This window comes from Chroicocephalus ridibundus, chromosome 19, assembly GCF_963924245.1.
Source record: "Chroicocephalus ridibundus chromosome 19, bChrRid1.1, whole genome shotgun sequence".
NCBI classification, from domain to species: domain Eukaryota; kingdom Metazoa; phylum Chordata; class Aves; order Charadriiformes; family Laridae; genus Chroicocephalus; species Chroicocephalus ridibundus.
The window spans coordinates 1,055,207-1,082,297 of record NC_086302.1 but is presented as its reverse complement, the minus strand read 5'-3'; the positions used below and the strand labels follow the sequence as shown (position 1 = coordinate 1,082,297).

The 27,091-nt window shown below is 59.5% G+C and overlaps 3 protein-coding genes and 1 long non-coding RNA gene across 7 annotated transcripts in view; 2 read left to right on the top strand and 2 right to left on the bottom strand.

The window, feature by feature from the left end:
* The first annotated feature begins 1,280 nt into the window (after positions 1 to 1,280).
* On the top strand, positions 1,281 to 4,927 carry HPCA (hippocalcin). Of its 2 annotated transcripts, none has more exons than XM_063355803.1 (4): positions 1,281 to 1,356; positions 2,823 to 3,282; positions 3,931 to 4,036; positions 4,328 to 4,927. In XM_063355803.1, exons 2-4 carry the CDS (start codon positions 2,905 to 2,907, stop codon positions 4,423 to 4,425), a joined length of 582 nt encoding a protein of 193 aa, XP_063211873.1. In that variant the 5' UTR covers positions 1,281 to 1,356; positions 2,823 to 2,904; the 3' UTR covers positions 4,426 to 4,927. The 2 variants fall into 2 exon arrangements, with proteins under 2 accessions (XP_063211873.1, XP_063211872.1); XM_063355802.1 differs by having other exon boundaries at positions 1,336 to 1,356; positions 2,828 to 3,282.
* Positions 4,928 to 5,219: 292 nt separating this feature from the next.
* TMEM54 (transmembrane protein 54) lies at positions 5,220 to 7,219 on the bottom strand. Its single transcript, XM_063356176.1, has 6 exons — positions 7,207 to 7,219; positions 6,418 to 6,611; positions 6,041 to 6,100; positions 5,677 to 5,865; positions 5,462 to 5,596; positions 5,220 to 5,312 (listed from the first exon to the last, which is right to left on the bottom strand). Exons 1-6 carry the CDS (start codon positions 7,217 to 7,219, stop codon positions 5,220 to 5,222), a joined length of 684 nt encoding a protein of 227 aa, XP_063212246.1.
* Positions 7,220 to 8,478: 1,259 nt separating this feature from the next.
* Positions 8,479 to 27,091, bottom strand: part of RNF19B (ring finger protein 19B) — a 27,837-nt gene continuing 9,224 nt past the window's right edge. Inside the window, exons 2-10 of one of the 2 annotated variants that reach the window (XM_063356041.1) lie at positions 19,603 to 20,292; positions 14,882 to 15,087; positions 13,148 to 13,292; positions 12,513 to 12,675; positions 11,767 to 11,881; positions 11,123 to 11,263; positions 10,640 to 10,847; positions 9,725 to 9,856; positions 8,479 to 9,243 (exon numbers count right to left, since the gene is read on the bottom strand). In XM_063356041.1, coding sequence (XP_063212111.1) covers positions 8,775 to 9,243; positions 9,725 to 9,856; positions 10,640 to 10,847; positions 11,123 to 11,263; positions 11,767 to 11,881; positions 12,513 to 12,675; positions 13,148 to 13,292; positions 14,882 to 15,087; positions 19,603 to 20,180 — 2,157 coding nt within the window. In that variant the 5' untranslated portion in view covers positions 20,181 to 20,292 and the 3' untranslated portion in view covers positions 8,479 to 8,774. Of the gene's footprint in view, positions 9,244 to 9,724; positions 9,857 to 10,639; positions 10,848 to 11,122; positions 11,264 to 11,766; positions 11,882 to 12,512; positions 12,676 to 13,147; positions 13,293 to 14,881; positions 15,088 to 19,602; positions 20,347 to 27,091 lie in introns of those variants that run through there. The other variant, XM_063356042.1, reaches the window with a different exon arrangement.
* The window catches only part of LOC134525298 (uncharacterized), an 18,246-nt gene continuing 11,635 nt past the window's right edge, over positions 20,481 to 27,091 (top strand). Inside the window, exons 1-2 of one of the 2 annotated variants that reach the window (XR_010073745.1) lie at positions 20,481 to 22,742; positions 25,438 to 25,554. This is a non-coding gene — a long non-coding RNA (uncharacterized LOC134525298). Of the gene's footprint in view, positions 25,555 to 27,091 lie in introns of both variants that reach the window. The other variant, XR_010073744.1, reaches the window with a different exon arrangement.

Genomic DNA, 27,091 nt, shown 5'->3' with positions numbered 1-27,091 from the left:
CTGCAGCCTCTCAGCCCCACTGACCTCGGTTCCCAGCAGATTTTGGGGTGAATTAGCCACATTCTGCATCTCTCAAGCGGTCCTCCCCCCCAGCTCCCCCTTCTCCCGCAGCCACCCCAGTCCCTTCCCCATTCCCCCCCAGACCAGTGCCGGGGCTGTGGGTTTAATCACTTTATGCATGTTTATCTGTGTAATTGGGAGAAGAGTGCCTCTTCCTCCCATCTGCCCCCGCCATCTGCTCCCTGCGGCATCGCTGAACAATCCTGGGCTTTGCAAATGGACGGAGCTGGTGCAGGAACGCAGGAAAACCTGCCGGGAATGGCACCTCCTTACAGTGAGCATCTGTCTCCACCGGAGCCTTTTCCCAGTGCTGGGAGCAGCTGCCGAAAGCTGCTTTGCTCCAGCCCCTGGAAGGGCTGAGGACGCTGGGATGCCACATCGCGTCCCCACGGCCGCGTGCCGGGGACACTCAACTCAAAATGTCCCCTTTTAGACCCAGAACACTTGGCTTGGCACCTTCTTGGGCCGCCACGCGAAGGTCACGGCTAAGCTTGTGCCCAGGAGCCGGGGATGCCCGAGGCACGTGTGGGGGATCCCCGCGGCCCCTGGCTCGCTCTGTCCCTGCGGGGACCACCCTGGCCCGTGTCCTGGTGCAGCGGCTCTTTCCGAGGGGACAGGATGGGGACAGGCAGGTGTGACGGCAGGGGTGGCACGTGGTGGAGAGAGTGGTCCCCAAAGAGGCGCCGGCACAGGGCTCTGTGTGTCACACACCCTTGTGCTTCCCCATCCCACCCGCCTCATGGCAGCGCGGGGCGGGACGGCACCCACAGAAGGGACAAGTGACATTTGTAACGGAGCCCTTGAAGACCTGACCAGGGACATGTCGCAGTGGGGGGGGGGTCAGGGTCTGCAGGTGGCTCGAGGCCCCGGCTCCCAGCTCTGCTGTGCCCACGCGGCAATGCCGGTGTGCTCCCAGCGCTCCCAGTGCTCCCAGCGTCCCAGAACGCCCCGGTGCTCCCAGAGCTGCCCCAGCCCTTCCCAGTGCCATGGGGGTCTCCCCCTCACCCCAGAGCCCGGCTGGGGGGGGGACCGGGGGCTGCACCCCCAGCCCCACGGCCGGGAGCTGCGTGGGGCAGTATCCCGGGGGGTTTGGGGGGTACGTGGGGCCCCGGCGCGGGCGGAGATTCCCGGGGCAGGGGGGGGGGCTGCTGCCGGTGCCGCCGGTGCCCCACCCGGCGGCGGTGCCCCCCGGAGCCGGTGCCCCCCCGCAGCCCGGCGCTGCGGCGGGCACTACCGGCGGGCGCTCCCGGCTGCGTTGGCGCACGGCGGCGGCGGCGGCGGCTCGTCCCCGGGCAGGTAGGAGGCGGCGGGGATGGGGGTCCGGGGCGGGGGGGGCAATCGGGGGGCACTGTGAGACCGGGGGGACCGCGGCACCGGCACATACCCAGCCCCCGGGCACGTCCCTCCCCGCCGGCGGCTGCAGAAGCCCCCCCCGCCCCGCCGCATCTTATCGGGGATGCTCTGTGCCCCCCTCCCGCTCCGCCACATCTTTACGGGGGTGTCCTTTAATCCACCCCCCCGGGGGGACCTTTCCTTGGGTGTGTCGCCGGCAGCCCCCTTCTCTCCGGGGGTGCCCGGTTTGGGGGAAATCCCCTGTAGCCCCCCCCGCCCGGGGAGCATCTTCCCTGGGGGTGCCCAACCACCCTTCCGGAGGTGCCCGCTTTGGGGGGGTCCTTGCAAACCCCTCTCGGGGTGCTGAACCCCCGGGGGCTTCCCTCCCAGCGGCGGGAGCTGCCCCGGGCAGTGGGGAGGGGGCACAACCCCCCCGGGCAATGGGGCTGGGGGTCGTGCCAGCCCCGGGGGGGCCCGTCTGGGGCCCTTGAGCGGGGTGGGGACGTGCAGATCCTCCCCTGGGCTGCTGGAGTGGGGATGGGGCTGTGATGGGGGGCGATGGAGAGACGCTGTGGGGTCCCGGTCCCGCCTGACTGGGGGTTCCAGCCCTGCTGGGGGGCTCCTCTTGGGGAGTCCTGTTCACCCTGTGATCCCGAAGGAAGGGGGTTCAGGGGTGCTGGGCCCCCTCTCTACCCTGGGTAAGACAGCGGGTGCTCCAGGCTCTGAAGCCCCCCACGCACCCGTGTACCCCCCCGAGCCCATCCTATCCCCACACAGGGGCCACAACATAGCCTGGGGTGGGGGGCAGCGGGTCAAGGTCCCCCCCAGAGCCCCCGGCGTGAGCACCCGGGGTGTGTGGCCAGATGCTGGGCACCCACCCCGGCGTCCTCCCAGCCCCTCTGCGCTCCTCGGGGGTGGCCCCGGCAGGATGGGGTGCTCCGGGTCCCCCAGGGGTGTGAGCACCCTGAGGCAGGGGGGGGATCCCGAGCAAAGACCTGCACCCCCCGGCCCTCCCTGGGGCTCCCGTGCCAGCCAGAGGCATCAAATATTAACAGAGGCAGTGGAGGAGCTGAAAATAACCCTCCCTCCAAGGGAGCTGACCCAGATCCGGCCAGCCCCAAACCTGGGCTGGACCCACAGCCCCAGCCAGCCCACTGCCGGGGCCGAATCCAGCCCCTTCCCCTCCCCCAGGCTGCTCTGCCCTCCTGATGCCAGCTATGTATCGCCTATATATTATGCAAATGAGCTATAAGGACTTATTACGCAAATGCGAGGGGGCTGGCGCTGCCCGGCGCTGGGTGGTCCCCGGGGCTGGCCCCGACGGCTCAGAGAGGACGGCGGGGATGGAGGGGGCCGCATCGGTGTCCGTGTCCGCCCGTGTGTCCGGGGGCTGACAGGGAGCGCTGCCCTGTCCCTCTCCCCTCCTGTAGCGCAGAGGGACCCCCCCGAGCCGGGCCAGGCGCCTGCCCTGCTGCAGCGTCGTCCCCGGGACGGCTGGCGTGTCCCAGCGTCATGGGGAAGCAGAACAGCAAACTGCGCCCCGAGATGCTCCAGGACCTGCGGGAAAACACCGAGTTCTCCGACCTGGAGCTGCAGGGCTGGTACAAGGGCTTCCTGAAGGACTGTCCCTCCGGCATCCTCAACGTGGAGGAGTTCAAGAAGATCTACGCCAACTTCTTCCCCTATGGCGACGCCTCCAAGTTCGCCGAGCATGTCTTCCGCACCTTCGACACCAACGGCGATGGCACCATCGACTTCCGAGAGTTCATCATCGCCCTGAGCGTCACCTCCCGCGGGAAGCTGGAGCAGAAGCTCATGTGGGCCTTCAGCATGTACGACCTGGACGGCAACGGCTACATCAGCCGGGAGGAGATGCTGGAGATCGTGCAGGTACCGGGCTCCCTCGCCCCGCTGCGGCCCCTGGTGTGTGGTCCCGTGTGTCACCTTGGTGTGACGGTGGCCGTCCCCTCCCGGGATGCAGACAGGACCCTCTGTCACCCCCAGTGCAAGGCTTGACAGGAGCCTGTCGCTGCCTGCAGAGAGCCGCTCACTGTGCTCTGCAGGGATCAGCCTACCCCGGGCATCCCCTGGTCCTTCGCTGTCCTGGGGACACCCCTTTGTCACCCCGTCAGCCTGCTGGCCCCACTCGCCGCGGTCCTGGGGAGGGCTGGGTGTGCGCAGCCGTCCCTGAGCGCCCCGGGGCGGAGGGACATGTTGTCGGCAGAGCGACAGGAGATGCTCTCCTTGCCCAAACTGCGACCTGGTGGCATCGGAAGGTGACTGTCGAGGCCGTTGGGTGGCATCTCGGTGGGCATCCCCTCCCTGCAGGAGCGGCTCCAGCAGCCTCCCGCAGCCGGGTTGTTCGCCTGGGGCTGCCGCCGGCATCCACAGCTAAAGCCCCCCGTAACCTGATGGCACCGGGAGGGTGTTAAACGCCATTCCCAGGGCAGCGAAGCCCAGAGCTCCGTCCCCCGTCTCAGGTGGGTGATGACAGGGACCCACCTCGCACCCACCCTCATCCCCGTCTCCCTCTCCCAGGCCATCTACAAAATGGTCTCCTCTGTGATGAACATGCCTGAAGATGAATCGACTCCGGAGAAAAGAACGGAAAAAATCTTCCGACAGATGGATACTAATAACGACGGTAAATGAGAGGAGATGGAGGGGATTAAGGGAAAGGTCTCATGGCTAAATCCGGGGGTCTTAGAAGGAGCCGCACACGCGCTGATTAAATGGCTCACGTCCGTCGGCGTGGCCGGGGGGAGCCCCAGCAGCCGGAGGGGCTCATGGGGCTCCCGCGGCCGGGACCGGACCCCAGGGGTGCTCATCCCGGGCGGGTGGGCGTCCGCGGTGCGTGCTGGGAGGTCTCCGGTCCCGTGTGCGCACGCGGGGTAGGGTGGTGGCCACCACGCTGAGACGTGTGTCCCCCCCGCAGGCAAGCTCTCGCTGGAGGAGTTCATCAAAGGTGCCAAGAGCGACCCGTCCATCGTGCGCCTGCTGCAGTGCGACCCCAGCGGCGCCGTGCAGCTCTGAGCCCCACAGACCCCCACAGTGCCCCACGGCCCCCCACCATTGCCCCACCCTGCAGTCGGCCACCACCGCTGTCCCCTGCCCCGCGGCCCCCGCCACCGAGCCCCCCACGGCCCCCCATGGGGAAAGAGCTGGAGCCCGGCTGAGGCTGGGGCAAGGGGGAGCCGAGGGGGGACAGTGCCCATTGCCGGGGGGGCTCCTGCCCTGGCTCGACCGGCGGAAGGATGGAGGCAGGGTCTGCCCCGAGCGAGGACGGTCCCCCCTCAGCGTCGGGGACTCGGAGCAGGGGGACAGCCCAGCCCGGTGGGAAAGGCTGGTGGTGAAGCCACCGCTGCATCTCCGGTGGGCGCAGGGGACAAAGACCCGGGGGCTCAGGGGCCCCCCAGCACCCCCCACGCATGCACACACTGCCACGGCCGCGGGGCCGGGCCAGCCCCTTCCCCACAGCCCCACGGCCGGCACACGGGTGGGGGCCGCGGGGAGGGGACACGCTTCTGGTCTTTTAATACCTGCAGAATAAAGTTTGTGTCAGTGCAGCCAGCGGTGGGAAAGGGACCGTCGATGCCGAGGGGAAAGTTTCTCCCCGCAGGGTCCAGATCCAGCCCGGTCGCCTCCCTCACTGCAGCCCCAGGCAGCCCGAGGCCATGGGGACGGGCTCACAGGTCCCGGATGGCGGTGTCCAGGGGATGTGTCCACCCGATAACCGGGCTGGGGGGCAGCCGGGTCCCGCCGTGGGGCTGTGCAGATGCTGGGGCAGGGCAGGGCTGCCATCCGTGGGGCTGGCCCTCGAGCCCTGCTCAGAGCCGGGCCGTTTCCACACTGTCCAGCCTCAGCAAGCCCAGGCACTGCCCGGGGTCAGGGCTCTCCACGGGGGCTGCCTGCAAGGAGACCTGCAAGCCAGAGAGACTGCTGAGAGCGGGACCAGGGGCCGAGAGCTTTGGGCCGGCAAGTCCTACCCCTATCCCGGAGCCCCCGAGCCCAGATGGGTCCGTCCCTGCACGGGAGCGGGTCGGTGCCAAGCCCGGGGACCAGGAGTCACCTTCCTGCGGTGCGCCCCGCGGCAGCAGCAGCCGAGGCGGAGCAGGTCGAGGGTGAGCAGGAGGCAGCGGGTGCCGAAGATGATCTCCATGGAGTCGAGCAGGAGGGAGATGGCCCAGAGGGACAGCGTGGAGCTCTGCGGACACACGGGGCATGGGGTCCCCGCACGCCCCCCCCATCCCCAGTGCTGGCACCCACAGCCCACGGGGGACTCACGTAGACGCGGGTGGGATCGAAGGGACACTCGCGGGAGATGGGGGCAAGGGTGATGTCGCTGACGGCGCAGGGGGCCAGCAGCGCCCGGCCCTGGCTACCCAGCGTCAGCCCGATGGAGACGGCCAGCCCCAGCAGGCAGCACAGGCAGCCCAGGCTGCTGCCGGCGCTCAGGGCGAAAACCGCCCATTTCTGCAGCCGGAGAGAGAAGAGGCAGCACGGCGAGGCAGGGCCGTGCACAGCCGCCTGTCCGGGCCCCCCCGGGGACAGTCCCCGAGCGAGGGGACGTGGCGGCTGTGCACGCTCCGCAGGATGGCTGCCGCCTGCCGGGTGCTGGGTGAGGGGCTGCGGGGCCGGGGGTGCTTACGAGGGCGGCGGGGGCGAGGTACCGGGACAGCATGAGGGCAGCAATTCCACAGGAGATGGTCTGCGAGGAAGCGCGGGGAGGTCAGCGATGCCTGGTGCTCGCCCAACCCAGGGACGTCAGTCCCCTTTCCCTGTTGACATTGTCCCTGAAAGCTTACCCGGCCAATTCGGCATCATGGGGGGCAGTGCTTCATCTCCCCCAGCCTCCACCCAAAATCCCTGTGCATTTAACCCCCCCTGCTTTGTGCTAGAGAGGCTTATTTCGAGCAGGGAAGGGGAGATGGAGCAGTGCCCATCCCGCATCCTCCCGCGTCCCACCTCCTGCCCACCCTCCATATATCTGCATCTACCCCAGATGCACCCCATGGCCCCCGGTACCAGCAGCGCGGAGATGACGGAGGCGGCGTTGGCGACAGCGTACTGCAGGGAGATGGCGTCCCGGGCATTGACCACGAAGCGGAGGACGGTGCCGTGGACGAGGGCGCCGGTGATGAAGTTGAGGTGCCCGATGATGAGGAGGATGAGGCCCGTTTTCATGAGGACTCTTTGGTGGCTGCCGGGATCGAGGTGTCCTGAGATGGAGGGGAGAGGAGGGATGGGCGAGGAGGCTGCACAGTGTGGGGTGCCCGACACCGAGCCGTCCCTCCTGCCCTTGCACCACACTCAGCACAGGCAGGGGACATTTGGGGACAGCCCCAGAGGATGTGCCCCGTGCTGGTGGGGGGATGGTGCAGGAGGCAACGTGGTGGCAGCCACTGGTAGCCCAGGTATGCAAACCACTGCTCCAGCCGGCTCTCCTGGGACCAGGGTGGCAGAGCGGGACCAGCGGCCACGGGGACAGGCGTCTCTGACGGGGCTGGGGAGGGATGGGATCCCCGGAGCGATGAGGAAGCTCTGGGGAGAGCAGCTGCCCCTCGACAACGGCTCCAGCGCTGGCTCTCGGTGTCTGAGGAGTGACCGCAGCACCACTGGGGCTGTTCCACCATCGGGACCCCCCCCGGGTGGGTCTCCTGCCGTCACCCGGGTGCTCAGCCCAGCTCCGTCCCTGCCCCTCGGCTCCCCGCCCTCCCTCCCTGCCTCAGTTTCCCTGCAGGAAGGCAGCGCTGGAGCCACGGACAGCACTGGGGCACCCTCCCATCGCAATCACCACACCAGACCCAGACTCACCCACTTGACACATCTTCGTTGGGCCGGGATCAGGCCATCGGAGCCCCTGGATGCTCCCGGGACCAGCTCTGCCTTCAGCCCCCGGGTTGGCAGCCGGATCCGTCAGGGCGGGGAGTGGGACCAGGCCACCGGAGGAGCTCGCCTGCTGCACCCCACCGCCACTCCAGTTCCTGTCGGACCAGCTCCCCAGGACGAACAAAGGGATAACTCCACCTTCGCCTGCCTCCGCCGAGGGGAAGCGCAGCCCTGTCCCCACCCCTGCGCTCCCCTTGCTGCCGAGCCGGCGGCCATGCTGTGCCGATACACCACACCACGCCGCCTCGTCCCCTGCCCCAGCCATCCCCGCCACCTCCGCCTCCCCAGCACGCGCGGGTCGAACACCCTAAAGCGGCGGCGGCAGACTGGGATCCGGCCAGGCAGGTCCAAGGGCTGAGGGTCTGGGAAGGGGAAGCCCCTGGGGGTGGGATGCTGCTGGACCAGAGACCAGCATCGTCAGGTACCAGGGATGGACCCGCACAGAGAGGGAAAAGCAGAGGGGTCAGGGCTGGCGCCGACCTCCCAGGAGGTGACTCAGGAGCCAGTTTGGCAGCAAACGCCCAAATGAAGCTTTCAGGGAAGTTACTGACAGCAAGAGAGAGCGAGGGGTGGGGGACAAGGGCTTGCCGAGGCGGCTGCGCGAAGAGCAGCCCAGCCCTGCTCACGCGGGGGTGCTTTGGGCAGCCCTCCCTCGCTCACGGGACGTCCTTGTTAAGCGACGCTCTCTGCAAAGCTCGTTACAGACATGAGGCACCAACAATTTAATTACAGGGACAGCAACGCAGTCCCGGCTCCCGGGACGGGTCTGGGGAAGGGCTTGGTCCAGGCAGAGGCTCAAAGACACTTGTCCCTAACACCCGGCCCGAGCCACCGGCCCAGCCCTCGGCCTCCTCCGAGCCCTTGCACCCAGCGGCGCCAGGAATTGGGCTCAGCGCAGCATTAGTGCCCATCCTTCCCCTCCCCGAACCCGTCCGCAGCTCTGCCGCCCAGGGAGCGGGGAGAACTGACACAGCTCCGCTTCGGGACAAAGCGGATCCGGCCACCGCAGCCCTGCCCGGCACCGCGCCGTCCCCGTCGCCTTGTCACACCCCCTCCCCAGAGGCAGAAGAGGAGATGCCCCCATTTTCCCCCTGCCTTGGGCTGGGGCAGCGTTTACAAACGGCTGAGCAAAGGGCAAAGGCAGGCAGAGGATTTCACCGTGCACCTTGGGAAAGGAGGAGCTGGATGCGAGTCGAATGACAACCAGAGTCTTTATTCAAATAGTCCCTTAGGATGTTTGCAGACATACAGACACACGTACATATTTACACTCTTACGCACCTCACAGAGCTTGAACCAATAAATTAAAACAAAAAGAGGGCGGGGGATATTTTTTTTTTTCCTTTTTCTTTTTTGTCACGTAAGAAACAGCAGCTCCCCGAGGCGAGGCTGGGGAGCCGGCTGGAGAATCGCAGACAGAAGCCAACACGGACACAACCCTGCCCCAAAAGATGCAATGACAGCGAGTGTGCTCTTCACAGCCGGAGGCCACTTCATACTCTGGCTTCGATGCACTCCAGCTTGACCATTTCATCCAGCCTGCAGCCCTCGGCTTGGGCACAGTGGCTCAGGTGGGCACTTGGGCTCTCGGCACCTCTAGCTCTGGGGGTCTGTGGGCAGCCCGCGGCAGTCTGAGAGTGGGGGGAGTCGCATTCGTCCGAGGTAATGTCTGGCACGTCGTCCGACTGGCTGTCGGAGCTCTCCAGGTCGCTCCGTATGCTCTCAGGCTGGGCCAGGGTGATGTCCCAGGTTTTGCTGGCAATGCAGTCCTTTTGCTCACAGCTTTGGTGTGTGCACGTCTGCTCCTGCTCACCCTCCTCTTCCTCCTCCTCCTCCTCTTCCTCATTCTCTGCCATTTGGGTGTGGACGTGCAGAGAGTCCTCCGTACTGCTGCCGCTGGCCAGCTGGTAGTGACTTGGTTTGGCTTCGATGTCCACCTGGATCTCCATGTTATTGCACTCCCTGCAGAGACAAGCACCAGTGCGTTGCTGGGCAGTTACTGGGTTCGACTGGGTCCCCAGCGGGCACTGCATCACTGTACCGGGAAGACCGCGCTTCCCAGACACGAGCAAGATGCTGCTCATCACCCCACGGCATCGGGGAAACAACAGCACTCGCTGCTCAGCCGAGTGCACCCCCAGGCTGTGAGCCAGGAACTGAACTGGGAAAGCACCAGAGTCTCCGCGAGCAGCCAGGAACAGACCTCGAGGGTCCTGGGCTGCAGATCCCCTCAGCCTTCACACCACCCATGCATGGAGGCTGCTCCCAGATTATCCCAGTCCTCCTCCTGTGTGAGTAAAGGGATCGATCCACTTGCCCGCTCTGGAAGCGCAGGCTGGTACAACGCCAGTCACCTCGCCACCCACAGCAGCGCCTCACGGAGCACAGATTCTTCCAGGACACCCACTACCAACACTCTTCTCACCATCGCATGTCCTCCTACCTGTCCTGGGGGTTGTAGGAGCTGATGATGGAACCAGCCATGGCTCGAGTGCTGGCGTTGTCGCTGATAGCCCCTAAGCTGACCGAGTCTTTGGGGAAAATCTCCTTCTGGACATCTGCCTGAACTTCTAGCCTGCAAGAGAGGAAGATTCCTCAGAAACGCCTTAGATGGTCTCCGAGGAGCACCAACCAGTCACCGTTCATCACGGGAAAGCAAGAGAGCCCTCTGTGCCGGCTGAGCTCGGCATGACGTTTAACCCCAATGGTTCCTCTCATTTAGTCTCATTTTTGGCTCCATTTAGGTGAACCCATTCTGTTTTCCATGACGAAGGTAAAGTTGTGTTTATATGTATGACTCACACAATTCCTGTGAAGAACAGATTTCCACAGATCTAGCGCACAGCCATGATTATATCCTGGCTGCCGTATCAACACGCGTCTCTAATTACCCAGCAAACTGACTCACAGGCAAGTTTGGAGGAAAACTGTGGTGTAACCTTCCGACTTGGAAAGCAGCGACCCTGCTTGCTGTAGGCCACCAAAGAACAGGAAACATCAAAACCCGTAGGCCGGGACAAGGGGACTGGAAGATCTTTAAGCAGGCCACGGAGGCACCTCTGCGCTCTTCCCAATTAACCTGAAGCATCAGCGCCGCAGTTTCAAGGAGCTCAGTAGGGACAGAAGCTTATCTTTTGTCCTCCTTGCAAGAACCAGCCTAGCACTGGCTCCAGAAGTAGCCTGGCCTGCTGGGACTAGTTATTCTACAACAGAGTAAGAAGTAAAAATACTAGGACGTGACTCCCAAGGCAAAGAAGGATGGCTCACAGTCACTGAGCTCCCCAAAATAAGTATGCTCGACCAGCACAGGCCTTGGGCGCCGCTGCCCTGTTCTTGCTGTGCCCGTGAGCTCGGTTACCTGCTGTACTTCCCCTTGCCTCCCGAGAGGACACCACCGCTGAGGGTGCCGCCCGAGAGGGCAGCGAAGCTGGCCGTCTCGCTGTAGTTGCCCTGCATCACGCTGAGCCCGTCGGTGGGGCTGCCGCTGGTGCTCAGCACACTGGTCAGACCCTCAATGCTGCTTTCGCCAATGCTGGGGTTCTTCAGGGCTCGCCAGGCGTCAGCCACTGCGGGGAAGAACGGCACAGGAACTGGGATCAGCGAGGGGACCGTCGGGCTGTGGTGGAGTTGGCAGGGCTGGGGGTCAGCGCCTGTCTCAGCCTGCCTCTTCCAGGGCAACCAAGAGCTGAGGTTTTGCTCACCAGCAGAAGACCGAAGCAAAACCCAGCAAGGGAGAGATGTTCGGATTTGGGAAACGTTAAGCCCCGCTGCCATTTCATTACAAGAGGCAACGCCAGGGTCTTGCTTCACCCCCTTCCCTTCACCAGTTATCACACAGTACCTGTGATTGGTCCGTCGTCTTCGTCAAACTCGATTTTCACACCCTTTCCATTGGCGGTGCTCACTCCACAGCCACCGCCCCGGCACAGCGAGATGGGCACAACGCCGTAGACGTAAGCCAGCATGATGGGGACTCCAATTCCTGGAGAGTGGGATGCCCTGAGTTAAGAGGAGCTTAAGGCTGAGCTGTGCTGGGCAGACACAAGGGACTCTTTGGGGCAGGGACTCTCCCAGTTGCGTTTGCTCTGCTTTTAACACAGAAAGGTCCTAGTTTACAAGAGACAGACGGTGGAGGAGCCCTTCATTTGTGCTGCTGCAGTGCAGAACGAGGGAACCCCAGGAGCACAGACAGCCCCAGCTGAACCCCCAAGACATCAGCCACCAAACCAGTGGGTGGGTAAGAGACAGCTCTGTGTGCCGAGGGACTCCACTACGGGCTGCGGCACGGGCAGCGGGGGTCCAGGACAAATCCAGCACCTGAGGACACGCAAGCGGGATGTGACACGCAGGGACGTGCCCAGACGAGCACAGGGCAGCAGTCTGCAAACCGCCCTTCGGCGATCCCCCCACCTCCCAGGGCTGGGCTACCCATCTGCCTCGGTGACTACTGGCCCACCAGAAGGGAAAGGGACTGTGCCCACTTACCAACACTGACAGCGGCGATGACTGGAGAGGCGATGACAGACAGGGTGACCCCACCAGTAATGGCCAAGTTCCTCTTGTGCTTAGAGGTTTTCTTTCCCTCGTACCTGCTGTGGATCTGGTGGAAGGAGAAGCACCAGGTGAGAACAGAGCCCAGCCATGAGCACATACCAGCAAAAGACATGAATAAGCTTGTGTTTTTACAGCCTTGTCAGCAGCATTAGTCCGTAAAGAACCTCATCTTGACCACAGATCTCCTCACAGACCAGATCTAGCAGGTGGGTCTGTGTTTAAGAAAAGGCAGCAGCTACAAAGACAGTGCTGACAGGCCATTTCTTCCCTCTCCGCGCCTCTATCAGCGCAGACACACAACAGCATGACGCGCTTTGGGGCAGCAGGTCAGCATCGAAACACCAGCGACTTGTGCAAGTCCAGCCACTGTCCCGTAGAGCCCATCATCAGGCTTAAAATGACCAGGATTCTCCTTGGCGGCTGCTGGTTCGAGGCAGAGGCACAAGAGCAACGCGAAATGTGTGTGAGAGGACTTCAGCCCGCAGGGCTATCAGCCACCACCTTCCCTCTCCCCACACAAAGCCCAGAAGATAAGACAAGGGTTAGAAGAGACAACTGAGTCTTGGTTCTATGACAAGATCCACCCTTCATATCAGCTCTAAATTTCTGGTCGGATGCCTTGAGTACGGAGAACGCCCCAAACCCTTCAGCTCCAGCCTTCTGCTCTCCACACTCACCTTCCTCCCCACGTACACGGGGATGCCAATGACCATGGCAGGGATGGCAATGCCAGCGATGAGGGAAATGCCTACAGGAGCGCCGATCAACGTGCCCAGCTGCCAGAGAATCTTCTTTTTACGACTCCATGGCTTTTTGCCCCAGAATGTACAGCCAGAGGGGCTTAATGGAAGGGAAAAAAATAATTTAAAAAATGGCATTAACACCACAGCAATTCCTCAGCGCTCCTGAGAACCGCAAGTTCGACTTCCACATGAACAAAACCCAAAACTTGGGAAGTGGTTAAACAACATTAAAAAAAAAAGGCTTTCCCTCTTTTTTCCCCCCCATCAAGATTAATTTCCTCATTAAGGTGATTATCACGCCACCGGGATTATGTTTAATATCCGATACGCTAAGTGTTCTCAAATGCAACTGTATCAGGAGGAGCTTTTCTCGGTGCGGAAGAGCATCCTCCTGCTGTGATGTGGGGAGAAAGTTCAGCTCTCCGGGTCAGAAAGAAGAAAGTTTTCGTGACTGATTGGAAAGTCAGGAGGATGAAAGGCCCACGCAAGAACTGAGCTCCTCCAACCAGCCTCAGAGAAGCTCGTGCTACCCCACGGGCAGGACCTCGGCGTCCCGCTCCCCTCCTCACCTGAGGTAATGCAGATCCGAGATCTCCTTCATGCAGAGCCAGCAGAACTCGCAGCCACACACCGCGCAGGTCATATGGTTACAGCTCCCGTCGTTCATCTTGATGATGTACGCGCTGCAGCGCGGACACGGCTTGATGTCGTCAGCTGCGGGGAGGAAGCACGGGATTGAGTTGGACTCTGCTGCCAGCATGAAGAATCAACGAGGGGGGTCTCGTTACGGATTGAAACTCTTGTTTTCTGCGCGGGCAGAAGGCCTCCGCTCACCACAGACAAAGCAGGGACGGCTGTGCCTTTAGTTTCTCTTCAGAGTGAGACGATAACATTGATGAGAGAGATCCCACCAAGGCCATTCGCCCAGACAGCGGGGACTGAGAACAGCAGTCACTTTTACAAGCTTTTTCTAGCCTTAAATGGGATGTATTCCAGAACACGCTTAAATGCTGGGAACAAGTCCTACCTGCCCTGTGCTAACCAAGGCAACAGCGCAAGAACGAACCATTATTAAATTGCTCCACTGAGGTGATTCACAAGCCAAGAACAACACAACGATCGGGAGAAGGCGGCATCGGAGAAACTCCGAACCTGGCCCTCAAAAGCAGCCACAAGGGGAATGGGGTCTGTGCTGCCAGCGGGGGGCCAGCGACGAGGCTGTCAGCCCCCAGGCCCCAGAATCAGGGTCCTTCATCTCTTCCTTAGTGCAAGCGTCGCCTGGTCACAGTTAGGCAACGGCTGCGCTGTGGTTCAGGGCCTTGCTGGCAGCCTCGGCAACACTCGACAATATGAAATCCAGCTGCTGAGAGCAGCTCGCACCTTATTAATCACCACATTGAATCCAGCAAGAACCGGGTGGGGAAAAACCGCTGTCTCAAGAACCTCCCTTTCAGTGGCTGAGTGCTCTTCCTGGCGGGGATCTCCTTTAAAAGGGTGTAAAAACTCAGAAACTATTTTTTGCTTGCGGGCTCGTGCTGCAGGCTGCGGTAGTATCCGTGCTGTCCACCTCTAACTGGGGCACGTTGAACCTCGACATACCACGAAGCCACCTCAGAACCACCCACGACAGCTCCATTCTAAGTAAGTGTATTAACATTTTCGCTCCTGACACAGAAGGAAAAGTAAGGGGTTTTGTTTGGGGGTAGGGCGGGACCTCATGAAATGGCCTCACTGCCCACTTCCAGAGTCAATAATACGGTTATCTTTAACGAACGCTAACTCGGTCGACACAGCAGCTCCTACCAGGCAGCGTGGGAGTCTGTGGGTTGGCATTTCTTCCTGTACCTGACATTACTAACGCCTAACAGCGCGCGGAGCGAGGCTCCCCACGCTCAGCTAGGCACGAAGGCTACTCTTTACTACCGCAGCAGGCAAATTTGAAGCTGTAAGGGTAAAAAGCGCCTATTTGTTCAGGGTTTAGAGCAGCAAGAAGCGAGAACATCCAAGATCAAAAGGGCCACAAGCCTGGCTGGGGCGGATGAGGGGAGGCTGCCGTCACGTGGAGGGACCCAAAGCACATCGTCGCCTACTGGTGTGTGTTGCATTTTTGGAGGAGCCCACCGGGCTTGTCCTAACGCACACAAGAAGGGGAAATGACTCTGAGTTTCACCGGTGGCTGCTGGAGACCCTCAGCTGTGCCACGCAGGGCACTGATACCCCCCTGCCCTGACAGGACGGCGCTGGGGACACGGGTGGCTCTTTCTCAGTTTCACGGGGATATTAAAAAACGTGTGAATCCATACCCGGCCCGGATTCCTGTCCGTAACTGAGGCCTGAGGTGTGCTTGGTCCGTACTCGGAGCGCCTGTGCCCGCTGCTGGCGGGCCATGTCGCAGGTTTGGTTGGGATGCCATATCTGTTTGCAGTGATAGCAGAACTCCGTCTGGCAGCCGTCCCTCTCGCAGGTCAGCTTGGGGCAGCTGGCACAGCCGTAGGCAATCACCGCGTAACTGGGGGAGAAGGAAGACACGGGGGGAATTAGCAGAAGACAACGTTATCAAGCTACAGGCCAGCGATCCCTTTAATTCAGCCTGCCCAGGGGCGGCACAGGAGGCTGCCGCTGCCCTGCTCTGCTCCAAGCAGCTGGCTGAGGAGCTGAAGAGCTGCAGACGCTGCAGTGAGAGCTCAGGCGACGCCGAGGGATGTGTGAATTCGCCCCCGGAGCCTGCGGGGCAGGTCAGCCCATCTCTCCCATCTCCATCTTTCCGACCACTGTCCGTGCCGCAGCCTGCGCCAGGCAAATTCCTGCTCTCTCCAGTGCTGTGAAATTAAGTAGTGCTAATTGGCTTACTCGGGGCAGACAGCTTTTATACAGACGGCTTACGATACTGAATTCCCTCCTCAACGACTGCTGGCAGTTCTGACTGTCCATCCGCACAGACCAGACCTGCCTTGCCCAGCGCGCCCTGCTGACAGCTCGCTGTTTCTGCCCGCCCAGGCTCCTAGGGGAGGCTCACGCTGCTCGTTCCGGGCACCTGCGGCTAAAGAGCCCCCCAGTTCCTTAGGACAGGCATATGGGTGGTTGCAACGCGGCCCGGAGGAGTCCAGGAAAGCTGAGGTTGGCCTGGGCACTTCTATCAACTGAATAACTCTAAAAAAAGTGCAGCACCAGGGGTTTCCACGTCTAGCTATCTCAAGAAACAAGCTCTTGTTGATCTCCACGGAATTCCCTGTTTTAAAGAGCAGTGAAGAACAACGCTCTGCCTCCAGAGTAAGCTAAAACCGGAGTAAAACTAACCGAAAGTGCGAGAGAGGGGGGGCCAGGTCCAACCAGCTCGCTTCTGACAGCGGCGTGACGCTCCCAGAAGGAAGTGTGCTCTGCCCACAAAAGTCCAAGCGTCCCCGTCAAGCACCGCCATAGGAAAGCTGGCTTCCAGTCATCTAGGCTGAGGCTCTTTCCACTGGCAGGGGCTGAACCGAGCAATTCCAGAAGCGCCTTCCACTTCTGCGACACCAGTACGGCAAAGGATATTTTTGTTGTTCATCCTCAGTATTTTTGTTAGTGGTCAGAGGAGAATAACTCCTATTTAAGGTTTTATATTTAGAGCTTTGTGTAGCTCGAGTTGTATTGCCTCTTCTTGGAGGCAGCAGCGTGAGAACCGCTGAATGTGTCATACCACAATGATTCATATCCCGTGGGAGTTTGAGCAACTTCATCCTGCCAGGGTACGACATAATCGCCAAAGAAACAACATCTCTGCGCCGAGCGCGGGGCCAGGAGGCACGACGGCAGGGTCTCCTGCATCAACGGCCGCGCGCTCCTGCACGTGAAGCCAATATTCGAGGAAAGACGGCATACAGACGGTTTGGGAGGGACAAACTTGAGCCACACTCACTCCTATGCATCTTCTCTAGAGAAGCTCCCACGAAGCATCCTTACCCCGCCACTATCATACAGCCAAAGACTCACCCCTGGCACAAAAAAAAAAGCCTCATCTGCCCAGCTGTGTTACGACACGCTGCTATTTCAAACCATAACAGAGGGCCAGGAAAGCGCAGTGTAACAGATTAAGCAACCCCATGCTCCAAATTAGCCCCTCGCTAGAGATGTAGGGTGTGGGGCTTTTTTAAGACACTGGAGCAAATCCTATGAGAAATGAGAATCGTCACCATTTATATTTTATTCCTAGAGCCGAAATGACAAATACCATGAACGAGCCCACAGCTGTGGGGAAACAAACTGCGTGACTGTCTATCAGGGAAAAATAACACATCTCCGAGTTCAAGGTCAACTAGAAAGAGGCTGTTGAAGCGACGTGCTTAACACCAGCCACGACAGCATCCGGATGGGCAGCACATGCCCCCTCTTCACCTGACCTCGGACACATCACTGCCTTAAGCAGCCCCAGCAGATGGAAAGGGAAACTCTGACTTCTCCCGACGCAGCAAGGACAGCGAGCGTCTTCCCGAGAGCCCAGGAATCGCACAGCATCATTCCCAGCCTGCTCCTTGGATGGCCGGGAGTTGTCTCCATCCCTCCTCCGGCAGCTCCGTGGGGGTCAGAGCCTCACCAGCCGCCTCCTGCCTCATTCACCCAGCTCAGCCTACACAGCTGCGTTTCTTTCAAGGTTCCGTTATTCTCCCAAGCTTCTAGGAGAGATGCAGTGTGACAAACACTAGACAGCGATGCCACCTGATCATAGCAGGGGGGAAAAAAAAAAGAAAAAAAAACGCTGCAAACATAGAAAATGATTTGTATTGCGACTGATGGCGCATCAATTGACCGGTGTTTCCATGGCAACATGCACCGGTGTTGTGTTGATCTTCCTCCTCCTCCTCCCCAGCAGCACAACCAAGCTCTTTCATTTACGAAAGACTGCGGTACGCATGGAAAAGGCACAGGATGCTGCGTGCCACACGCCCAGGGTTTTGTCCGCCATCCCCCAGCAGCCCCTGGCTGCCGTCACCTCGGCGCTGGGTGACACCCAGTGCCGAGCATCGCCGTGTCCCCAGCCCTACGCTCCAACTCGGTACACCGGCACTACTACGGTGGGAAAGCCCGCTGTAAATAATTCATACCCTGATTTTACATAAGCACAGCGACACAAGCTCGCTGGGAAGAATGAATAGCGTGATTAATTCCTCTCCCTGACAGAGGGCTGATTCCAACAGCCTTTGTTCGAGTGCCGCAGACACACTGGCAGCACTGGTCCATGAGAGCTGCCTGGTCTCCAGCAGCCCCAGGGTCACTTCTTGCTTCTGCTGGGCAGCCCAGAGGAGGATGCTCGTGCCCGTCGCCTGTCTGCCCTCGCAGGCTGACCAGGGAGGAGGCTTTTTCTCACACAAAGAGCTGTGTGTGACACCGGTCTGCCCAAAGCCACGGCCGGAGCAGACTCAGCCTGGGCTACTGTTGAAGAGACAACACCCTCCAGGCCGGGCTGGGACCGGCTCCTTCCTACCAGACAGCCTGGGTGACGTACGTTGCGTTTACACCTTATCCTGAACACAGATAAATATCACAGCAGCCAAAGAGCTGAGATTCGGTAAGCAGGAACCGGATTTTCTCTAGCTGGTTAACAGCAGGGGCATTCCCATTCCCTCTGGTGTTGCTCTCTGGGCAGCATAACCTCCTCCAGCCCCCCGATCCCATCCCTAGTGACACAGAAATATCAAGATCTAGCACTCATCTTGCTTCAGAAAGGAGCAAAGCTGTTGTTCGCTGTTACGTGTCCCTCTGAAAAAACAAGCCCCTGCACAGGGATGCTCAGAGGCTGCGAAATGGGTAACCTGAGCCAGGTTAGCCGATTTGCATAGAAAGGCTGCTACAATGCTCTGATTAAATCTTCACAACCCACCCACCACACTTTCCGTTCCGACTACTAGGTCAAACTTTCCTTTCATGTTCTCGCTACCCAGAATTGCGATCCAAGCTGAGCTATAGCTAAACTTCACAGCACTTCTCTAAGTTTCCCGAACAAAGCCCTTTTCCAGGCAGCTTTGGCTTATGCTCAAACAGAAACCTCACAGAGTTCATTTGAAGGAAAGGAGAAGAGAAAATGAAAGCAACACACAGATAACTACAAAGTCATCAAGCTTGGCTGGGCGGACTTCTGGACAGACATTTCCTCACTTGGGCAATGGATAATGAGTCAACATCACTCCTCTGTGCCATCTATTCATGTCCTCACTGGGAAAAAGTGACCGTTTACGGTTCCTTCTTCCCCACCGTGGAAGCTGCAGGGTGTCCCCATGCTCTGTCCCCACGGCTTGCAGCAATACACGCGGCCGGGAAACTCCACGCTTCCCATTTGTGCAGAAAAAAAGCTTTCTTTTAAATTAGGGAAACGATGGCTCAGCTAAAACCCCCTTCAAGTCCTATCACTCATACCCAATTCATATTTCCACAATCCCCAAGGTCAAATCCTAGTGCTCTGGCAAGGTAACAGGGACAGACAGAGTGTCATTTTGGTACCCAAGCCCCACCAACTGTCCTGAAGAGACTGCTGACAAGCAAGCAGAGAACACCTGCAATGAGGGCTCTCCATGGGGCTCAGCAGGACCAGAAGTGTGTGTCAGCAGCAGCAGCACCCCACTGGGGGGGGAGCACCCCCCCCGTGCTGTCCTGGGACCCAGGTGGGGACAGGGAGCACCCCAGCAGGACAGCGGGTGGGATGCCATCCCCACGACCTGCTGGGGATGGGCAGCACCCCACCAGGGTGGGGGTCTCCCTTCCCTGAGCCATCCCAGGACACACGGATGGAGCAGCACCCTACGGGGACAGCGGGTCCCTGCTCCCCAGGCTGTCCCAGGACGGATGGATGGGACAACACCCTATAGGGACAACGGGTTCCCCCCTCCCCAGGCGTCCCAGGACGGATGGATGGGACAACACCCTATAGGGACAACGGGTTCCCCCCCTCCCCAGGCGTCCCAGGACGGAGGGGACCGCACCCTGCGGGGACAGCGGGTCCCCTCCCTCCCCAGGTGCCCCCGGCGAGAGGGGACAGCACGGCCCCGGGACTCACCCGCAGTCGGGGGCCGGGCACCAGCGGCAGTCGGGGTCGGCGGCGAGGCAGCGGCGCAGCATGAACTCCTCGTACTTGGCGACGAGGTGCGGGGAGTCGCGGAGGAGGCGGCGGATGTCGGCGGGGTTGAGGCGCTCGCTGCACTCGGGGCAGCAGATGTTGACGCGGGACTCGGTGATCTCGATGCGGAGGTACTGCCGCAGGCAGGCCCCGCACGACCGGTGCGGACACGACAGCAACCGGGGGGCGTTCTCCGCCGGCTGCCGCACCAGGCACAGCGGGCACTCCAGCTCCTCTTCGCCGCCACCCTCCGGGACCACCGGGGCTTCCTCGAGGGGCGGCGGAGGCGGCGGCGGCGGCGGGGGCGGCGGGGCCGGCGGGGCGGCGGGAGGCGGCGGCGGGGCGGCGGGAGGCGGCTCGGCCTTGGCGCGGCGGCGGCCGCCGGCGGCGGAGGCGGCGGCGGCGGAGAAGACGCTCTGGAAGGAGAGGCGGCGGCGGCGACCGGGCTTCGGGCACTTGGCGGCGGCCGAGTGGATGGAGGAGGAGCGCGGCGATTCAGAGTCCCGCTCGGAGCCCATGGCGACCGGGGCCGGTGGCTGCCAATCGACGGTGTCGGCCTGCGGTGAGGGTCGTTCCGGGGATCGGGGGGGCTCCGGGCACCGCGTCCCGCCCGGTGCTGCCTCCGCCGCGCTGCAACGACAGCGGCCCCGCCGCCGGTGAGCGCGGCCCCGCCCCGCCCCGCCCCGCCCCCTGCGCATGCGCCCCGCCCCGCCCCGCCCGGCCGCGGCCGCCGCCATTTTGGTTGCGGGCAGCGCCGCCGGGCAGGCCTGGAGCTCTCCGTCCCCGGGGGGGCGGTGGCTGGCCCCGGCCCCGGCCCCGGCCCCGGCCCCGGCCCCGGCCCCCGCCCCCCTCAGCGTCCCGCTCCTCGCACTGATAGGGCCGCAGGGCTTGGCTGGAGCATGGCGGGCCACCACGGGCTGGGCCATGGCGGCCTGTTGGCCTCAGCCGGACAGAGGCTTCCCCACCACGTCCCAGGTCTGGCGCTAATGGAGGGTTGTGAAGGGGCCTGGTGCTCTCCTAGGAGCGGGTGGAGGGGCTGTGCCCCTGTGGAATTTTGTTTTTTAACATCTCTCTTGTTGGGGAGCAGGGTCTATAACTGCTTGAGGCTCCTCTGAATTTATACATCCTGCTGGGGCATCTTGCCCCTGGCTGCGTGGCCCTCCTTTATAGTATTTGTAAGAGTCGTGTGGAGATTTACTCACCCGGGCACGCTTCCCCGACTGCGGGGTTTGGCCTCTTTCATACAGAGGCACTGAAACCACAACCTGCATTCTTAACTGCAGTCGTGCAGAAATTGAAAAGCCTCCGTTTCCTTCTAGGGTTCCCCTGTGCCCACGGGGGTCTGCCAGCCTTGTCTCCCGTTCAAAGGCAGATAAGCTAACGGGAAGGATACTGCCTCTTATTGTGCAGGGGAGACGAAGCAGAGAGATCTGCTGTGTCTATGAAGTGCATGTTAAATCGGCGCAGAAGGGGCTGCTTTCCCTGTAGACTGTCAGCTTCTGACTGGACAGACTGTAGTTATTCATGTGACAAGTGTGGCTTCATCACTGTCTTCCAGCTATCGCCATTCCTGAAATAATTTCTTTCAGAAAAGCCTATTTGCATAGTTATTACAAGGCTCCTTCCTGGCTGCGGAGGACCCCGTTCGGTGCCTCTGGGGTGGAGAACAAGGTTTAGTGAGCCAAACCCAGGCTGACGGTGGAAAGCACCTGGGTTTCGGTGCTTGTGCTGCCTGACTTGCTGTAGGCAAAGACCCTGCGCCTGTCTGTGCAGCAGAGATAATGATGACGCTTCCCCATTTGATGGATGGGTGAATGAAGGCAGGGAGGGAGTAAATTACCTGTGTAAGAGCACACAAATGAAGTCACCTCCTCTCCCAACACCCTTCAGCTCTCCTGTTACCTTCCCTGCGCTTTTCTTCATTAATTCTGTACCTGCCATACACCCTCACTTTGTGCTTATCCCAAGATGCCTGCTGCACCCAATTCCTTCCCTAGAGCTTATGTTCCCCAGACATTTGTCAGCTCTCCCTCACCTCAGCTGCGCTCCGGCATTCCTGCCACAATACCCATGGCTTTGGCCCAGCTGGAAGTTTTGGACCACGCTTAGGATTAGCCTCAGGGTGTTAAATTCCCGCCTGGGATCGAGAACCCTGTTATTAGCAAGCTAATTTAGCACGGGGGTCAAACAGTTCTGCTCCAGGAGAGGCAGGGATGCTCCAAGGGTGTCTGTGGAGCACGTTGCCCCTGAGCAGCTCGAGTTGCTGGGCGCCGGTCCCTGGCAGGTTATGGACAGGCATGAAGATGCTTAGAATTTCTCTGACACTTCTGATGTGGAGCTCCCGGAGTGCACCAACACACGAAAGGATCCTCTCCCCATTTCACTAGTGGGAAAAGAAGGCCGGAGAACGAAAGGAGAGATGTTGTACAAGATTATATTGAAATTAACTATTCCTGCCTGGGACTGGCCAGGTATGAGGCATCTTTAAATGGCCGTCGCTACCCATCTGTAACAGAGACTGTCTTGGTTTGATGATTTCACTAGAAAAATCACACTCCTGACTGAAATAGAGAAACCTGAACAGGACTTGTGTGTGGGACGGATCTCCCAGACAGCGCTCTGACAGCTCAGCCCTACGTCCTTTGCAGCGCAAGAGCACAGACTGTAACTAATTGTGGGAAGGTTTCATCTCAAAAGCTAATGTGAGACAGGCCTGAATTACCAGCAGTGCAGACACAAACAGAGAGACAGAGAGCAAAGCCATCTGGAGTCCCTGGGAAAGGCATCAGCTCACAACATGCTGATGGGGCAGAAATGACTCTTCATTCCCTTATATGAGGAATTATGATACAAACAGGGCTGGGAGAGGCAAGGGTAAATCCCAGGACTCATGCTGACTTCAGAGCCATCTTCCCTGTGCCCGAGCTGCACCAGCCTCTTGCCAGTTTTTATATGTTTGAGGGAATTCAGTGCTTTTATGGAGCTCAGAGATACAGACGTCTAACTGTGCTGACCCCGCCGTGGTCCAGACATACCATCTACTTGAAAAAAGTTCTCCATGGCTGAGGTGTTTCTCCATGGTGAGTTTCTGTAGCCCTTGCCAGGAGCAGAGGCTCCTGCTCAGCACCTTCCTGAGTAGGGAGCAGTTTGAACCCGGTAGTTTGTTTTGATTCAAATTGGAAAAAAACAACCCAGCCGGGACCTTCGGGTGGGAAGGAGAGGGCACGGAAACGGGCTGCCAGAGAGGGGAGGAAAGAGGCTGATTGGAAAGTCACCGGATTGGGAGCGAAATCAGCTCAGCCCCTCCCTGGGGCTGCAGGGAAACCGTCACCAGTCTGACCGTTTAACTGCGGGATATTTGAAAAGATAAACAAACAAAAAAAAACCAACCAAAAAAAAAGAGGGAGGGGAGAATTCAAATGCTTCAGTGAACCACTCTGCAAATCGCAGCTCTGATAGGCAAATTTGCTCTTGCTTACGCTGGCAGAAAGCTGGCAGACTGCTGACTTCCAACCCTGCTGCTTAAATCAGAGCAGGATTTGGCACAGGCGACTTTTAAAGCCGCCTGAAAATGCCGTGTCTCCCAGGAAGGCTTCCAGCAGCAGTGCGGGGCCTGCTTTGTCCAGGCACCGCTTTGAGCCAAGCCGTGCTGCCCGGTGCCTGGACGGAGCAGCCGGGGAGGCTGGGCTGGGCTGAACCTGCCTTTGGGAGCCACAGGGCCCCTTTCCAGAGAAATACCCCAGCCACCCACACCCCAAAAACCCCCACAAAAGCAGAGTGACAGCTCTGTCACTGGCTTCAAGGAGGAAGAGCCTCTAGTGATGTAATGAAAACTCCCCGTGGTAATTCAGAGAGTGAAAGCAGAGGCTGGCTGCCGGGAAGGGATTGCGAAACTCTGCTCTCAGAATGGGAGTATTTGCATGGGGGGACTGGGGTGTGCTGTGGCCGGGAACATTGCTGCGGTGGGGTGCTGGCAGGCAGGCGTGCCGGCTTGGTTTGCAGCCTATAAAATAGAAACTCCAGCTCCTACCACGTCCCCTTTGGCTGCCCCCCCTCTCCTGGTTACCCAGATTGCACAGGTATGGTAAATAACTAACTGCCTGTTGCTCTCGTCCCTGGCCCACAGGACATGGAGATGTTGAAATGGCTATTTCAGGACACACAAAGACTGAATCTGCCTGAAACCTCTAGGTCATTCTGGCACTGAGGTGTGAACCCCTCCCTGGAACAGACTGTTTTATCTAGAAGTACATGGGTCTCCTCGGGGTTTCTTCCTCTCTACCCAGACAGGGTTGGGTGGTTATTCGTGGGTCACAGGCCACGTTGCAGAGCAGATGGAGTTTAGAGAAAATCCAGCTCACGTTGCTGCTTTCTGAAATAGCCACAGACACGACAAAAAGGGGGAAGGAGGGGGAACAGCTTTACACCAGGAATTCTTCCTTCTTCCTGGACAGGGGCACTCTGGAATGACTCAGCTCCGGTCTTGCTGGGCAGGTTGAGACCTTTGGCCCTGCTCGGATGGGACGGCCAGGGCTGTTAAAGGGATCCAGCTGCATCAGGATTCCCCAGTGCCAAAATGCAGATGACAGTTTCAAGGGTCTGTCTCCTGAGGATGCACCACAGGGCACAGCCAGGTGTGTGCTGTGACACCTTGCAGGCAAAGCTGGGAGTTTGCTGTAGTCACAGCATCTAGATGAAGGTGAAAGGGACAGACAGACACAAGTAGCACAAAGTAGTTTTAAACCTCTCAGAGGTGAAGTGGGGGGTCTCGTCCCAGCTCCCTGCCCTGAAGAGTCATGCCCGGAGCATGCGGGCTTCCCTTATTCGTTCTCTCGGGGCCCCAGCTCCCCTGTGTGCAGGGCAGGGATGGCAGTCTGGCTTTGTTAGAGGGGTTCAGCGAAGCTTAACCCTGAGAGCTTTGAGATCTGTGGCGAGGGATGCTTTGCATTCACGAGGTAGCAGCTGTGTGTTCAAAAACTGAAGCTCATTGGGGTCATTTTCTGCCGGGGCCCTGGGGAAACACGGGTTTGTAATGACATGCACTCTGATCATTTCTCAGATGGAGATGTCATTAGTGGCCGTTTATGTCTCTCCAGGGAAGACACCAATGGCTGGAGAGGGCTCTCCCCAGTGTGCAAATCTGCACACACTTTCTGGGTTGATCTAGCTAGTTCATGTTCTGTTTGCCTCTTGTGGTCCCCTGAGATGTGTTCAGGGAAGGAAGAGATGATTCTGCTTGACTCCCTTTTTCTCTGCTGGACTTAACAAGGATTGACATTTTTTTAAATGAAGAGAAAAAGGCAGAAGATGGGAGCCCTGGGATCAGAAACTCAAGCCTCTTCCAAGAGGATTGTTCTGGTTTACTCTGCAGTTACACCTCCTCTCCCCTCCATCTCCCCATCCCACTCTGCTCCCTCCTAACACCCACACGCCCAGCAATCTTCCACTCCCTGCTGTGACTTTCTGCGGAAGATGCTGTCGTGTGAAATCCTGGGAGAGAGTTACCACATGGAGCTCTCTGAAAGCATCGCGTGTCCCTTGCAGAACAGGCCTGCAGACGGAGGAACACTACGCTCCCCCTCCTCGAAATCCTGAATGCACTTCATGGATGGAGGTGGGGGGAGCGGGGAATCATCTTGTAAGCTTGAGAGCCACCTACACACATGGCAAGTCTTGTCAGCAGCTGATAAAAAGAGGCGGGAGGTGGGGAGATTTTGAGGGGGAAGAACTTGGAGGCTCGTGTGCCCACATAACTCACCATCCTGTCTTCCCCAGGGCTCATCCAGCCAGGAGGGCCATGGGCTTGGCCCGTCGCTGATACACGTGCACTGAAAGGGGACCCTGAACAGGGACTCAGAGATAACTACCATCTACTTCAGCAATGACGTAAAGGTAGGGAGCGTTAAGCAATTACTTACAATAGTAATCTGACATGCTTTCCCCCTCTACAAAAGAAGCATTTCCTTTTGTAATAAAAGCACAGGCTGTTCCGATTCCTTTATACACCTGCTGTCCTGCACACTGACTGTACAGCGTTAGGGATAGAAGTAACAATGATCCCCACTCTCGATTCACTCTTACTGGTGACCTGTTCTCCTTAATGATAGGGGATTTATAACTGAGAAGGTTTAGCACAGTAGGGTGCTGCCATCGGGAAAGCGTTGGTCTGATCCCTACCGTACGACAAAGCAGCCAGACTCCCTCCTCACCCGAGTTGTTAAACAGGCAATTATGTGTTTGGCGTTGGCATAAACACAGGCAAATTAGTCACTGGAGAAAACCCCAGTGCCTGTGACAGCTGGTTGTGGCTAGAAGAAGGTGGGGGTGACAAACACCTCTGACGGCAGCAGGCAGCTGCCTGTCCTGGGCACACTGTGCCAGGGTGGTGGTGGTCAGGCACTCAGTGGGGAGAGCCAGGTGCCACGAACACGGAGGTGGCATGACAGGGCAGAAACCTAGCACTGGCTCTGGAGACTTTCCTCTCTCTCTGATGGCAGCTGTTTTTCAGGGTGCTCAGCATCTTGCCGGATGTGAGCAAACCTGGCTGCAGCAGAGGCAGAGAGGATCAAGGTGAAATCTTCAGGAGGACCATTTGGGGAGGACTGAGTAAGGGTTTGTTCTGCCCTCGGAGAGCTAGAGCACTGACAGGGGGCTTGATTTCTGCAAGGAGAACAGAGTGAGGCACTGGCCTGGTTTCCAGGAAAGGAGAACAGTGTGTCACAGAGAAGGCATTGAAAAGACCTGAGGCTTCTGCATCAGCTTTCTGTCTCACTCCTGCAGACACGTGGGTAAGGCTGAAAGGTTCAAAAGGCTGAACTGGAGGCTGTCCTGCAGCTGGCGCAGGACAGGAAGCTGTGGGCTTCTCCTGCAGAGCCGTTGTTGGCGCATAGACCACAAACAGTGTCCCTGTCTCTGCTGGGGATCCCTGCATGGCTCAGCATCTTTCTCCCTACAGCGCTGATCTTTGTGGTGGGAGTGTGGGAAACGGAGCTGGATGGCAAAGCTTGGTACAAGGCACCAGCTCTAGTGCCCAGACCCTCAAAGAGACACTGGCAGCCTTTCGGCAGCATCTCAAAACCTCGCAGCATCTCTGACATCCTTTCCAGCTGGTGCATCCTACAAACACAGGGAGGGCTGGGCACACCACGTTTCCTCCACCCGACCCACCCATTTCCTATTTTCTGCAGACATGACAACTAGTGAGTTAATCCTGCAGGCCATAAACTAAGCGGTATTAGCAGACACCATCTGTCCTTTTTCATTTGCTGATGCACGACCTATTTTGCTGTGTAGTGGAGCAGGCGCTGCAGTTTCGGGGCTTGCATGTTGCAGTGTCCCTGTTGCCAGGGTATAATCCACTGCTCGCAGTGACCTGCTAATGGGAAAGGGCTTCAGTGAACTGAGCACCAGGGGGATCTGCTGTCATGGG